The 14,111-nt window shown below is 45.5% G+C and overlaps 1 protein-coding gene across 2 annotated transcripts in view; it reads left to right on the top strand.

Annotated features, from left to right (window-relative positions):
• The first annotated feature begins 221 nt into the window (after positions 1–221).
• ELOVL6 (ELOVL fatty acid elongase 6) overlaps positions 222–14,111 on the top strand; it is a 77,871-nt gene continuing 63,981 nt past the window's right edge. The window contains exon 1 of one of the 2 annotated variants that reach the window (XM_044428330.1): positions 222–537. In XM_044428330.1, the coding sequence (XP_044284265.1) occupies positions 449–537 (89 nt within the window). In that variant the 5' untranslated portion in view covers positions 222–448. The remainder of the gene's footprint in view (positions 538–14,111) is intronic. The other variant, XM_044428332.1, reaches the window with a different exon arrangement.

Here is a 14,111-nt window from a genome sequence, read left to right as displayed (position 1 = left end):
AACGAAGCAAGACTTTTACGAAAACGTGGCGATTTTCTCCGACTGCTGCAAGCTCCGGATTATTGGATGTGTCTCTTCCCACGCAATCTCACTACCACTGCTGGAGCACTGCTGATAGCGAACTTTCCCACCGACATGAATGAATGAATGTGGGAGGACCATAGAATAGGCTGGGCGCTAGGACCGCAGCGGTTCTATTGCCGCCCAGAGTGGATTGCAGAAACAGAGAGGAGGAGAGATCTCCAGACTCGAGAGGAGGTTATAAGACGAGGAGAAAAGCAATGCTACAACAAGGATATAGCTGAGCGAGACGGAGGAGGAGGAGGAGTTGATACTGACGAGGTGCTCAGAAGAGAAAGAAAAAAGAAAAGAAAAGAAAGAAAGACGTCTCTCGCAGACCTTGCATTTCAGCCCGGCATAGGCAAGCGTTCTCTCTAAGATCGGTCCAATGAACATGTCAGTGTTGACTTTGCAAGAATACGAATTTGAAAAGCAATTCAACGAGAATGAAGCGATTCAATGGATGCAAGAGAACTGGTAGGTGATGAATTGTCCGCGTAGGGCTCAGACGCTGGCGATCAGGCGGGTTGCAAGTGAGCGTCTCAGTGCCGTCTGACGACCTGCACGGCACGCATTATAAGCGCGCCGCGCGGGGTCGGGGGCGAGATGGAGAGCCCAGATTGTGCTGGAGAAAGAGGCGGCAGCAGCTCCTCGCCTGTGCGCGCGCGCGCGCGCGCGCGAGTGCCGTGCATGCATCATGTGGGGCTGCGGGTCGCGTCTAGGTAGGGCGATGCATTCACGTGAATGGGTCCAGTGTTCGGGAACTTCACCAGCTGAACAAGCACGCCACTGTCTGGGGAAAGAGACGCCTGTTGTTTGATCTCGGCGCAAAATTATATAATGCGGAGCATATCCCGCAAGGATGGTTGCGAGAAGACCCCTTGCTTCTCCCGCCTCTTGCTTTCCCACATGACCGGGCCCACGGCTTTCGTCCCGTGTCGTCCCCGACTCTCGGGCTTGTGTGTGAACTCCGCTTGCGCCCACTTCTGCACGCCCCCGCCTCCCCGGGCAGGCGTTCTCCGCATGCATGGCGCCCCCCTCCCACTTTGGTACGGCTCGGGGGAACTGGAGGCTGCTGGCTCGTGTCGAGCCGACCCCTTCGATCCCTGGAAAAACAATGCGCCCCGCTTGGAGGCGTTTCGGCGGCTGTTCACTTGGAGCTCGACGTGCCTCGGCGAATCTAGCCGTGGGGGCATCTTCCGGGAGGAGACAGGAAAAAAGGCTTTACTGCTCCTGCTGCCGGCTGCCTGGAGGCAAGGAGGGGCTGGGAACTTGAGAGGGGAGAAATGCTGGCCGCAGTCAGCCTTCGCACGAAGCAAAGCCGAGCAGAAGGACGAAGTTACTCGGCATCGGCCACCAACCGAGCGATTGCTTTGCTCTGCTGCGGGAAGCTGTCTAGCAGCGCCAGGTGCCTTCATTTTGTGGCGGTTCCTGCAGGCTGCCGCCCTCCCATCTTATTCCAACAAGTCTTGAAATGCCCTTGACTTGCAGCGCAGTCCTAGCCAGGTCTACTTGGAAGTAAGCCTCACTGAGTTCAGTGGGGATTATTCCCAGGTAAGAGGCTACGGGATCATGACCTTCCGCATTTGTGATGGGCCAACTTCCCCCATCCCAAGGCCCGAAAACACCATCTTTTCGGCTGCTGGTGTGACTCGCTCAGGGAGGGGGCGAGAAGGAGTCTTTCCAGGCAGCGGCCAGTAGCATCTCCAGATCTAGCCTGAGCCGGCCGGGAAGCCGCGGATGCGCGTGTGGGCAACGCACCCGCCCTTCTCAAACAAGCCCACGCCCTTCCAGGCGAATGCATGGGAGGCGAAGCGGGAAAGCGAGTGACGCGCGGCCGGGATGGAGCGGGCTCAGCCGCGGAACCTATTTTTGGCCGCCAGGAACCTGTACATGAGCAGGAGCGCGGCGAGTGCCTCTGCGCATGAGCAGAGCGCGCTCGCCACAGCAGCGCAAGAATGACCCAGGCCGCCGGCACACAATCTGAGATTAAGAGCAAGCGGCGGGGGCCGGGTCTAGTCCAGGTCTCCGGGACGGACGTGCCGTAGAAGCAAGCGGAGGCTGTAAGCGGCCAGACCGACATCTGTTGTCTTTGAAACGTCGCGTGCGGAAGGGACGGCGAAGGGAAAGGCAGGGGCGGGAGATGCTGCCGCTGTCTCGGCGTGTCGCCTCTCTCTGGGGCCTCCGCTTGCCCGAGCCTCCCGCTTGCACTCTTAAGTTCCAGCCAGAAACACGTGTCCGCTTTCCGCCAGTTCGTGCTCCGCCAGGTTTAAATTTTCCACCCCATGCCGCCCCTTCCTTAAGCAGGCCGGGATTCGGCTGCTGCCGCCGCCGCCGCCGCCGCTTCCAGCAGCCGCTGCCCGGCCGAGCCCGCGTGCAGGAAACAGATACCCTCCGGGAGGGGCCAGAGCCGGGCCGGGCACGCCGCCTGCGGGGAGGGGTGAGGAGAGCCGTCTAGGCCCGCTGGCGGCGGCGGCGGCGGCGGCGGGGACGAGGCACCACTGCAAAATGCGGCGTTGGCCACGCCCCGAGACCTGGGGGGGCGAGCCGGCTGCCCGTGCGAGCGGCGCTCTTTGCGCCGCGCGATCCCTGGGGCGCTTGGCCCGATTTGGAACCCTTCCCAGGGCAGGCTTCCGAGGGGCTGAAGAAAGCGGAAGGGAAGGCGGGGGGGGGGGGAGCCGTCGCCTCTCTCGCCCCACTGCGCCGCAGGGACCTGGTAGGCATGCAGCAGGCAAGCCTTCCGAGATGGTTGCTCTGGCTGTGCTCACCTGAGGATTGCTGAAGGTCGGAGAGAAAAAGCAAGGTCAGGTAGTTGGCACTCTCAAAATGGAAGCATCAGACTTCCACCTCTCCCCGGGGTTTTGTGCTTAAGTTATGGGGTGACACTCTTAGCCAGCTCCTGCTCTTCTCTCGCAGGTGGCAGAGCTCTCTTATACGCAAACATTTAAATCAGGGACCACCCTTCCACTCCTTACCTGTGCCTCTGGCCTAGGATTCGGCAACTTGCTGCCCACCTATCTACAGTTCCTGTCAGCCCTGGCCAGCCTAGCCAGCGGGGAGGAACTGTGGGGGTTCTTGGCGAAAACCTCAACGTGCAACCCTCCAACCATACCTGCCAGTTTTGGATGACACCTTTTGCATCTGATGGACTCTAGAAAAGCTTTTATGTTAAATTTGTTATGGAAGCCTTCTGGAGGGGGGGGGTTCCCCATGCTGTTTGTCTCACCCTTAAAGTAGTTTAAGTCAACCTTACCCTTATTTTACCCAAGGAAAAATAATCAAATTTACAATTGATACAAAACGGAGGAATAGCAAATGCCCTAGAAGACAGAATGCAGATGAAAGGCAATCTTGATTGAATGCTGGGCTGAAAAGCAATAGAATGAGGTTCAAAAAGGACAAGTGCCAAGTCCTCCACCTGGGAAAAAGAAGTCAAATGCATAGATACAAGATGGGGAAACTATGGTTTAACAGAACTGTAAAAGAAAAAGACCTCAGAGTTATTGCAGACAACAGGCTAAATATGAGCCAACAGTGTGATGCAGCCACAAAAAGGGCAAATGCTATTTTGGAATGTATTAAGAGAAGTATTACTTCCAAATCACAAGAAGTAGTAGTTCCCCTATACTCCTCACTAGACCTCATCTGGAATACTGTGTCTGGTTCTGGGCATCAAGATTTAAGAAAGATGCAGAAAAATTAGATAGGGTTCAGAAGATGGCAACAAAAATTATCCAGGGTTTGCCCTGTGAGGAGAGAGTGAGAGAACCTAGGCATGTTCAGCTTTGACAAGAGAAGACTGAGGGGGGAGGGGGCATGGGATCATTTTCTAAGTACCTCAAAGGCTGTCACAAAGAGGAAGGTCAAGATCTCTTCTCAATGATAGCACAGTGTAGGACACAGGAATAATCATGTCAAGCTGCAAAACCCAGATTCAGGCTAGATACCAGGAAAAGTTTCCTCACTGTCAGAGCAATACAAGAGTGGAACCAGTTGCCTAGAGAAATTGTGGGCTCAGCCACACTAAAGACATTCAGAAAGAAACTGGACAGCCATCTCAGTGGGATGGTGTAAACTGGTGTCCTGCAACAGCAGGGGGTTGGACCTGGTGGCCTTCAAGGCCCCTTCCAACTCTGCCATTCTGTGATTCTATGCATTGCTCTCCTTTCAACAGCACAGCTTCAAATCTACATAGATCAGGAGTGGGCAGCCTCAAGATAATCCAACCTACAACTTCCCCTCCATTGGCTATACTGGTGATAATTGAAGGCCAAAACAGCAGGAAGGCCCAGGTTGCCCACCCTGACCTGAATAAAGGAGGAAGAAGGGGGGTAGCTGCTTCTTCCACATTCTATTGCTACAAGTTCAGCTACTGGGGGAGGCATGCCCATCTGTTTAGTTATTTAATAAATGTATATCCTATTACTTCCAAGTTCCCAGAGCAGCAAACAATATGAATAAAGATGTACTACTTTAAAACATGAAAAGTGTAAAACTCTATCAAATCCAGTAACAACCGCACTACCCCAATGTTCAGAAAGATGGTGGAAAGAACATCCGGAAAGAATAAAAGTTCACTGGCCTTTAGTTCTGAGTCAGGCTACACCTGTAGTAAAGCCTACATAGAACCTGGATTGCCTTTTTGATGGGTAGACATGTTGTGCTTTGAAAAGAAATCCGGTTATGCTTTTCCCTATATCTCCATGCCCGGAATAGCAACCAGCCAAAAGGTATTGTGCACCTGTTCCATTTTTACCTCCTCCATGGGTTTTCTTCTGTTAAAACTAAACCACCTTTTTTCTGTTATCTTTACCCTTTGCTCCATAGTTTTCTGTAGTCTTCTGCCTCTGGGGTTTTTTGCAGGAACACATGGCATAATACCCAATTTATCAGGATTCACTTAAGAGTTAGGCAAAGAACAGTGTATCAGGCAGCGTGTTCAGTTTTGACAGGAGAGACCTCAGATATCATGAGAAAGAGGGAGACAGCATGTGCCCAAGATAATCAGCTCACTATTTTCTAGGACTTTTGTTTTATCTCAAAGTCCACAGACCAGTTGGATCCCAGTTTTCATCATTGGGATCCAATATTTTCTAATGCTATTGGGGCTAATTGCCCATTCATGGCCAAGCCACCCCAAAGGACTTTGTATTGGGTAATTCACAGCAGTATATTGTCGATGGGGAAATCCATTTTCTCCAGCTCCTGTAAGCATTACAGCTAAACTCAAAGGGAGTAGAGGAGTTACAAGGGTTGTGTCCGATGCTTCAGATACTAAAAGCCCCGCGACCACTGCAATGTTGTGCCTAATGGACCTTAAACATCTTGTGTCTTTTCAGGATTAGGTGCAGGGAGGTTTGGGCTTCCTCTTGCTAGATCAGGAGATGTCACTTCATCTTTCCAAATGATTTGGACCACAACTCCAAAAATACTTGTCCATTGGTCATGATGACATGAAAATTGAAGTCCAAAATATCTGGAAGGCACCACATTGCCCACCCTTGTGCTAAGTGAAAAGAGACCTGAACAATTTTACACTTTAATGTCAGAGTCATTTGCAACCTTAGTTCCAAGGTCTTTTTAGTGTTTATTGCTTATATTTTAAAAGATACCCCTGTCTTCTTCCAGTGACTTGAGGTTCCTAGGTGTTTTTCTACATACACTAGTCAAGCTCAGACTTACATAGCTTCAGAAATGGAACTAAATCAGATGTCTTCCAACTGGGTTCCGAATGGATTTCAAAGCAAATTGTGCTTAGTTGTTTCAATACTATGCCATAGTATTAAAAACATATGCAATTGTTTGGTTAACTAGATCACTTAATTGAAAATGAAGACGCTAGATATTGAGACAGCCAAAACTACATTTAGCTGATAGAAGTACATCACTGTGCTACAGTCACTGGGTGATACATGCTATGTTCCATAAAATTAATGTGTCAGCACAGAAATGTTATTCATTGTGAAGCTGGAGTGGCACGTAAACACTCAGTTACAGTGATGCTTTATGATAAGTGTGAGAGTCTGATTTATAGCTCTGTATTTTCAGCTACAGCTTCCACACATATGCATTGTGTGACCTTGCCTCAGGTTATATTCTGTTTCTGTTTATTTCTGAAATCTTCTGTGAACATGAAAAATGCAGAATGAGGAATTATATATTAACAGGAAACCATAACCATCATAAAATATCTGGGTATCTTAATATGTTACAGAAGTTAACCTTCTGGGGTCCCAGTAATGTTAAGTTTTTGCTATTTAGCCCCACCGAGAAAATCAAAGCATCTGCACTGTTTCCTTCAGGCTTCAAATATTGGATCAGCTACATGGTGAGATCAATGTGTAGCTCTGTGGACTTTGATAAAGGATCCCAGTGAATCCACACCTCTGGTTTAATTTTAGATTGCTATAGCATGATGGAGAAAATGGAATGGAGGTGTGCCCTACATTACTTGAAACTGGAAACATCTAGAAAAGAACATGAGATGTTGTCCTATACGGACTTAGCCCATTTTACTATTTATCTATTACCTGTAATGACTGGGTTCACACAGAAAATTAGGGGCAGCTTTGCATGTCATGCTGTCCCACCCTGGAAAAAAGCTGTGCAGAAGAACAACCTGTGGTGCACAAGAGAGACAATCAGGCTTACCATCCTTCTCTTTTAATCTTCCAGTTGACTCTGGAATGCATCTCAGTGTCCTTCTCAGCAGAATATACCTTCACTTCAGAGATCCTGTCCACTTTTCTTCTATCAGTTGAAGCAGCTCAAGGATGCCAACAAAGCACTTGGACACATTTGTGCAGCTGCTTACATATTAGATCCTTGCCCTTCTTGGCTCACAAAACCCCATGAGAACAGAGAGAGAACAGCCAGCTGGGCCAGAAGATAATTAATGCCTCTTTGCAGGACTGTTGAGGTGGGCTCTGGGTTTCCAGCATCCCAGTACTGCACAGAGCAGCGAGCAGGAGTTCTTCAGGTGGACCAACAGGGAATCAGATAGTCCAGTCTGCAGCACCTGGGAATAGGGCCCTGCTTCTGAATGCCCACCTCTGGAAGTGGAAGGGAATGACCACTGCTGTGATCCTACACTGTTGTTTAAGTTCTTCATTAAGTGTTGCTAACTAGTTTTAGATGCTGGAGACTGATTATCTTGTTCTATTTCTGTCAGGGTTCAGGCAAGTTTTTGACATGGAAACAGCCTTCACACCCTATATGATGAGTGGTGACAGAAAAGAGAGAGAGGAGTGTGATCTGTTGAATCTCCTTGTGGTCCCTCAATGGCTTTTGATAGCATTGGCCATATATCCTTCTGAGGCAATTGCCTGAGTCGAGAGGGAGGTACTACATTGCAGTGATTTCACGCCTGCTTGGATGGTTGGCTCCAGGTGCGTGGAAATTATTGCTCAGCTCTGTAGATTCTCAGGTCAGTTTGGTCTCCCATGTACATGAGACAGCTTAGTGAATTATTGAGAGTTTGGGTGCTTTTTTTCTCACTTTCATCTTCATCAGGCGAGGCTGTAAATGTATTCGACTTGTGCCTGGCTATGACAAAGCACTGGATGGAGCCTAATAAACTGAAATTTAATCCAAACAAAGCTGACATGCTCTTAGTGGATGCTCTTTCCTAATCCAGTGGCAGGTGTTCAACCTGTTCTAGATGGGGTTACCCCCCACACGCAAAATAAAGAGGCAGTTCAAAGCTTGGGAAGTCTCCTGAAGCTATCTTTCTCATTTGAGTTTAGATGGTATCGGGGACATAGATTTTGATAACCAAACTTTCGTCATTGTCCCAACTTTGTCCCTATCTGGTCAGGGTTGACTTGGCTTCAGTTATCTATACTTTGGTAAGTGACACACTAGATTACTACAACACACTTCACATGTTGCTGCCTCCGAAGAAAGTTCATTTGCAGAGTGTGCCAGATAGGATGGCCAGCTTGATAACAGGTACCAGAAGGTCTGAACATATAAAACTGATCCTAGCTTGCTTTGAACTGGCTGCCTGTATGTTTCTATGCCTGATGCCACATGCTCTAAAGCCTTACTGGGCTCAAGCCTGCAATATTTGATGGAGTACTTCTAGCATGAAGCTGCTGGAGCATTGTGTTCATCATCTGAGGCCTTCCACCAGGTGCTTTCTCCAAGGGCAGCAACAAGAAAGAGGGCTTTCCCAGTGCACTCCCTCAAATTATGGAAAGCTCTCCCTGATGAGGCCCCTCTGGAACCCACATGGTTGCATTTTTTGCAACAGGTTAGGATCATCTCTCAGGCATTTGGCAGCTTATAATTAGGTTTAATCAGCTCTCTAGTTTTTCTTGTTGACTGCTTACAATTAGCTTTTAATGTTTCTCTGTTGCATGTATATAGCATTTAGAATGCATTTTTGGGGTTTTTATCTTTCTAAAATGCCAGACAACTTTGACTATTTGGGCAGTACAGAAAAGCAATTAATGAATGGAATGGAATGGAATGACAAACAATCTTAACTGCCTGAAGAAAGAGAGTGTTGGGGCACACTCTCAGCTTCATCAGCTCTGTCCCCTTCCTGTCCATTCATAGGGGCAAAAAGCCCATAGAGAAGGCCGAGCTGTATGCATGAGCTCCTCTCATGATGTGAAATACCAGTTGCGCAGGCTTCCAAATCATGTAGGGTGGGGGTAGCCTGTGCATGTAGAGCAGGTCTCCCTCTTCAGATCATCCCCCCAGCCCACAAAGCATGAATGGCGAGGGTGGAGCAATCCTGCTCAGGCATGGAGGAGAATGCTAAATAGGCCACGATAATTATAGTTGTGCTCCCTATTTATGTATTTGAATTATATCCTGCCTTTTTCTTACAAAGACCTCAAAGCAGCTTTACATCATTCTCGTCCTACTACTCTCAATCTTATCCTCAAGAACAACAACCATCCATGAGGTAGGTTAGGCTGAGAGTCTGTGACTGGCCCCAAGTCACTCAGTTTTCTTCATGGCTAAGTGGAGGCGAGAACCCAGATCTCCTGAGTCCCAGTTCTGCGCTCTTATCCTCTGCACTGCGCTGGCTTTCATGTACACATGTGCCATTGGGTATTGGAATTCTGGCTAAAATAACAGGTTGTCTCCATAGTCCTGAGCTGTTGCTGCTGCTTTGTTGTTAATAATGTGTATATACAATTCAGTAACTGAGGTTATCTGGTGTAATGGTCAGAGTACTGGATGAGGACTCGGGTGACCGGAGTTCTAATCAACACGTGGGCATGAAACTCATTGGGTGACTTTGGACCGCTCCGTGACTCTTCGCCTAACCTAACCCACAGGGTTGTTGTAACAATAAAACAGAGAGGAGGAAGATCGTTTACATTGTCTTGGGCTCTTTGAAAGAAAACAGATAATAATAATAAATTATGTGATCTTAAACATCTTTAGGGCAGCTTATACATGATGAATAGATCGGGTTAGCAGCACACTGAAAAGCATAAAAAGTTAAAATAAAACATCGTAGCCTTAGAATTAAGTTAGGTGGATGGAGCGCCAGCCTTGTTCTGAGAAGACAGGAAAATAGGCCCTTGCAAGCTTTCTTGGAAAGATAATTCCATACTGAGAAGGGCGATTTATCAAGGGTGGCAAGCACCCAGAAGGCAGCTGTGGAGGATGATCTTCTTATCAGATGGGTGTTCCAAGTAAGCTATGAATCATCCACTTTAAACTGCTGAATTGTCAACTTGAATGCCCAGTGGGTCTGTGCACAGACATTTCCATAAGTCAAGAACCTTGAACACAGGAAGCATCTCTACTCCCACCCCAACTTTCCCTAGTCTTTAATCCATGTTTTTGTCCTTGCAGATTAACTGCAGGCCCAATGTATAGGTCTTTCTACACTCCGGGTGCTGGCAGGAATAGAAGCCTTTGGGTGCTTTGAGGTATAACTTTTGTACCTACTGAAAAAAGCCAGTTTGAGTTCCCTTTGTACTCCAGCCGCTTGACTTTGGTAGTCAGCACTAAGACCATTCAGGTGAGGTTGACCTTTGACAGAAGAAGAGCTTCTTTGCTGATACCTGTTCAAGGGGAGCCACCACAGTCATTTTGATTGTGTCTTCTGAAGAGCAGATACCCAGTCTCCTCATAGATTGTAGTGATTGGTTGCTTGGGTAGCACAGTTCCTCACCTGTGACTATTCTGAAGAGCCTATCTTTGAGGTCTGGCACACAATGCCTGAGCTCCAGCAAGACATGATGACTGCAGGGACTCAGCCTGATAGACACAAGCTAGAATCTAAAATCATCTGAGAAGGCAAAACAAGTCAGATTTGAATGTTTGGGGCATCTAATTAGAACTGCAACATAAGCAATCCACAGAAGTTGCTTTTGACTGCTTCTGTATCCTAACAACTTGTTTTTTTATTTTTCTGATCAACATGTGCCAGTGAAACATTTTTTTCTTCCCATTTGTTGGTACACTGTGTCCACAGAGTTCTGCTACTGAGCCCTCTTCTCACTTCAAGCCTCATGCAATGCACAGCTACTCCTGACCCTCAGCCCTATATAAAATGTTCCCAGACCAATTACATAACAACCACCAAGATTTAGTGATTACAAAGATTTTTTTTTATTTTTTATTTTTTTGATATCTTGACTTTCTTCCAAGATCTCAAGGTAGCTTATATGGTACTCTGACCAACACACACACACTTTATCCTCATAACAACACCGTGTCATAAGCTAGGTTAAGAGATCACGACTGGCTCAAAATCACCAGGTGAGCTTCACAACTCAGTGGAGATTTTTACCTGGTCCTCCTCAATCCTGGCCTGGTATTTAATCCAACCTTGTAAATGAGCCCATAACTGTTGCTAGACTTCCAACAGCAGTCTTTACTAGGTTGCTAAAAGCTGGCCACTCTGGTGGCAAGACTAGGAAAGAGCTTGGAGAACTCTTGGGAGAGTTGTTAGCAATCAGTGTAGTGGCTAAGATGGGCTAAAGTTTAGCTCGAATGACCAGGGCAGGTAAAATTCCACTGAGGGCCATACTATTCAGAGATAAAGACTCAGTCCAAATGTGATAGCTAAGCCATGCTTTGAGATAGACTGTAGATTTGCCTCCTCCATAGCGTCTGAACAAAGCCTGTGGCCTGCATCCAGATAAAATATTTTACCAGGTCATTTGAATGAAAGTGCCTTATCTTTGGGAACTATAGACTGCATTCTTTAAAGACTGTTTATTCCCTGATCTGCCACATTAGCCATGTTAGCATGCTCAAATTAACACACACAGAGAACATGCACACACAGACAAAATAATGTGTTCTTAGCATTTCTAGCACACGTAACCTTGAAGCACAAGCAAAGGGTGCTTCATAGTCTGCTAAAAATGAATTTAAATGTCACTGACACCATCACTCAGCTATTTTTTAAAAGTGGATTTTATATTTGCAAATTCTCAATTTCTTACACAAAGCCATTTAATTCCCATTTGCAAAGGGGTAGAATTACTGAAGGAAACATTCATTTACAGGAGTCTGGGGATGGTAGATTTATTGACCATCTGATTGCTTGTGGGGAGGTTGTCTGTTTTTATGATTGTATGTATACATTTTTTCTAGTATGTATAATACTGCATTTTTAAATGGTTTTTTTTTCATTGTAAACCACCCAGAAAGCTCGGGCCATAGGGCTGCTTATAAATGTAACGAATGGAATAATGACATGGTAGAGGAGGGACAGAGAATTACAGTTCTAAGTTCCACATGGAAGAAGGGCTTTCTGTTCTCTAGCAGTCCACTTGGTTTCTGGGCATAGAGGCGGATGGAGCACTCCCGTTCACTCACATATGCATGGAATCCCATACACTTGCCTGTGTGCAATTCCCAGTCACCTCTTAATGATGGACTTTTCCCTCTTACAGCATTTACACTTCTGTTACAGAATGTTTGCTAACTCAGCAAGTTAGCTAAGTTTTTTTTTCTAAAGCACAGCATTTCTTGTAGCTGGTTACACAGTAACTTAGTTTTCTAGCCAAAAGAACTGAACAAAATTAAGAGAAAGGTTATATTTCTCTACTGGCCTCATCACATGTATATTTTATTAAATTTGTTTAGAAGCTTATCTTTAAAGTAAAGGTACATAAACTTGCAGCTGTCATGCTTCAATTTAGACTTAGTTTTTTTTCTGGCTATATAAATCCTATGTGTGCACCTTGAATGCCATTTTCTTGGTAGAAAGGTGGGGTTCAAATCAATAAATATATGGTTTCCTGAATATTGTACTACTTATTCTTGGAATGATTAGGTAAACATACGAGGTATTTCCAGAAAGAAATGAGAATGAGAATGATATTTTAAAAATTCTTTCATTAAAATTTTTTTACAACTGAACACTGTGTCCTTCAAAGTATGCACCTTGTGTGTGTACACAATGCTCCCAGCAATTTTCCCATTCTTCACAGCATCCCTGGAAGTCTTCAGAACTTGTGCAGTGGCTCTTTAGACATTATCTACACTACCAAAATGATGCTCTTTCAAACCATTCTTCATCTTTGGGAGCCAATCTCAACTTGGTAAACTTGCCATTGGTAAACTTGTGTCGATGATAGCACAGTTTCTCAATAAACTTCCCTCACCAGTTCCAAAGTTTCTGATGCACTTTTACCCAATTTCACACAATTTGATTGCATGGCACTGGTCCAGACTCTCTTGCATGATTCTTGATATGAGGCACTTGAACAGGGCATTACAAAAACGAATGCCTTGACTCTGACAGGGCTGGAATGCAATTGATCAGTGTTCTAATGTATACCTGGCACCCCACCCCAAGTGACCTTGGCCAGCTTCTCCCCTCACAGAGCCCTTCTCGAGTGTAGGGATTTCATTCTCCTGACTTTCTGGACACACCTTGTATAATTAGAATGTGTGGGAAATACTGATACAAGTATAAAATACTTAGCAGGATAGAATCAGAACTAAGATCTGATAGTATGAAGCATGGGTCATGTGAAATCAAGTAACACACTAACTACTTTTGATTAATTAAAAAGCTGCTTACAATTTATCTGAGAGAATTTTGCTGTTAATCCCTTACATGCAAAGAAAATAGGTGGCAGATGAAAGAGGTATTCTCTTTCTTACTCATGTTGGAGAAAATTTCTCTTAAGTTTATTCAAGCAATAACATTTGCAGGCATCTTCTAAAAATGCATCATCTAGGAAAGTATGCTTTCCTATTGTTTTTAGACATATCAAAACTAATGCAGATGTATCATTGCTTCTTTCATGTATATATTGCCCAATAGCCAAATGGGGCAGTTTACAACAGTAATGTTAAGCAAAGATGTTTGTTACAACAGGCCCTTCTGAGGAGAACATAGGTTTTGGTAGTAGAGGATATTAGCAGCAAACCTCAGTGCTGTCTCCTTGAAGCCAGTGGAACACTGATGCTTTATTGAAACCTAGTAGGAGAGAAGCAGAAAAGCCCTCAGTCCGTAAATACAAGCATTGTTCCTGTTTGTAAAGGTCTGCTCCAACTCCTGCTGACATCAGTGAGAATATGTTAATGGCAGTCAATTGTGCCTTAAACCTTCCGATTCACATCATGATTTCTACTGCTATGTTTAACTATTTTTATTGTAGGGACATAGAGCAAATCATACTGCGGAAGGGGGACACCACATTTTGAGAGCTTTTTCAAAGGAATTCCATTTCCTCATAGCATACTACTATTTAAAAACAAAAACAAAACCTCTTACATGCTTAGCTATTACTCAGTGATGTGCAAAGATATGAAAACCGCAAAAATACAGTTGGTGGTATATAAATCTAATAAATAAATAGGAAAAAACCATGGTAAAATCATATTCAGTAACAGCAAAAACAAACTTTTAAAATTGCAGAGAGTGAAATAGCCACCTTGAAACAAAGCATACTACAAAGTAAAATCAGTGGCTTTAAAGGGCTGGGAGAATAAACTGTTAATTGCCTGTTAAATGCCTTCTTGTGTAAGCCACCCTGAGAACATCTTGTTAGAGTGTATAATAAAAGGAATTAAGGTGCCTGGTGTACCTCTGTAGGAAGGACACTGAATAA

The sequence above is a fragment of the Varanus komodoensis genome, unplaced genomic scaffold (genome assembly GCF_004798865.1).
Source record: "Varanus komodoensis strain SLA01 unplaced genomic scaffold, ASM479886v1 scaffold2, whole genome shotgun sequence".
Classification (NCBI taxonomy): Eukaryota; Metazoa; Chordata; class Lepidosauria; order Squamata; family Varanidae; genus Varanus; species Varanus komodoensis.
This window is presented reverse-complemented; position numbering and strand designations above follow the sequence as displayed.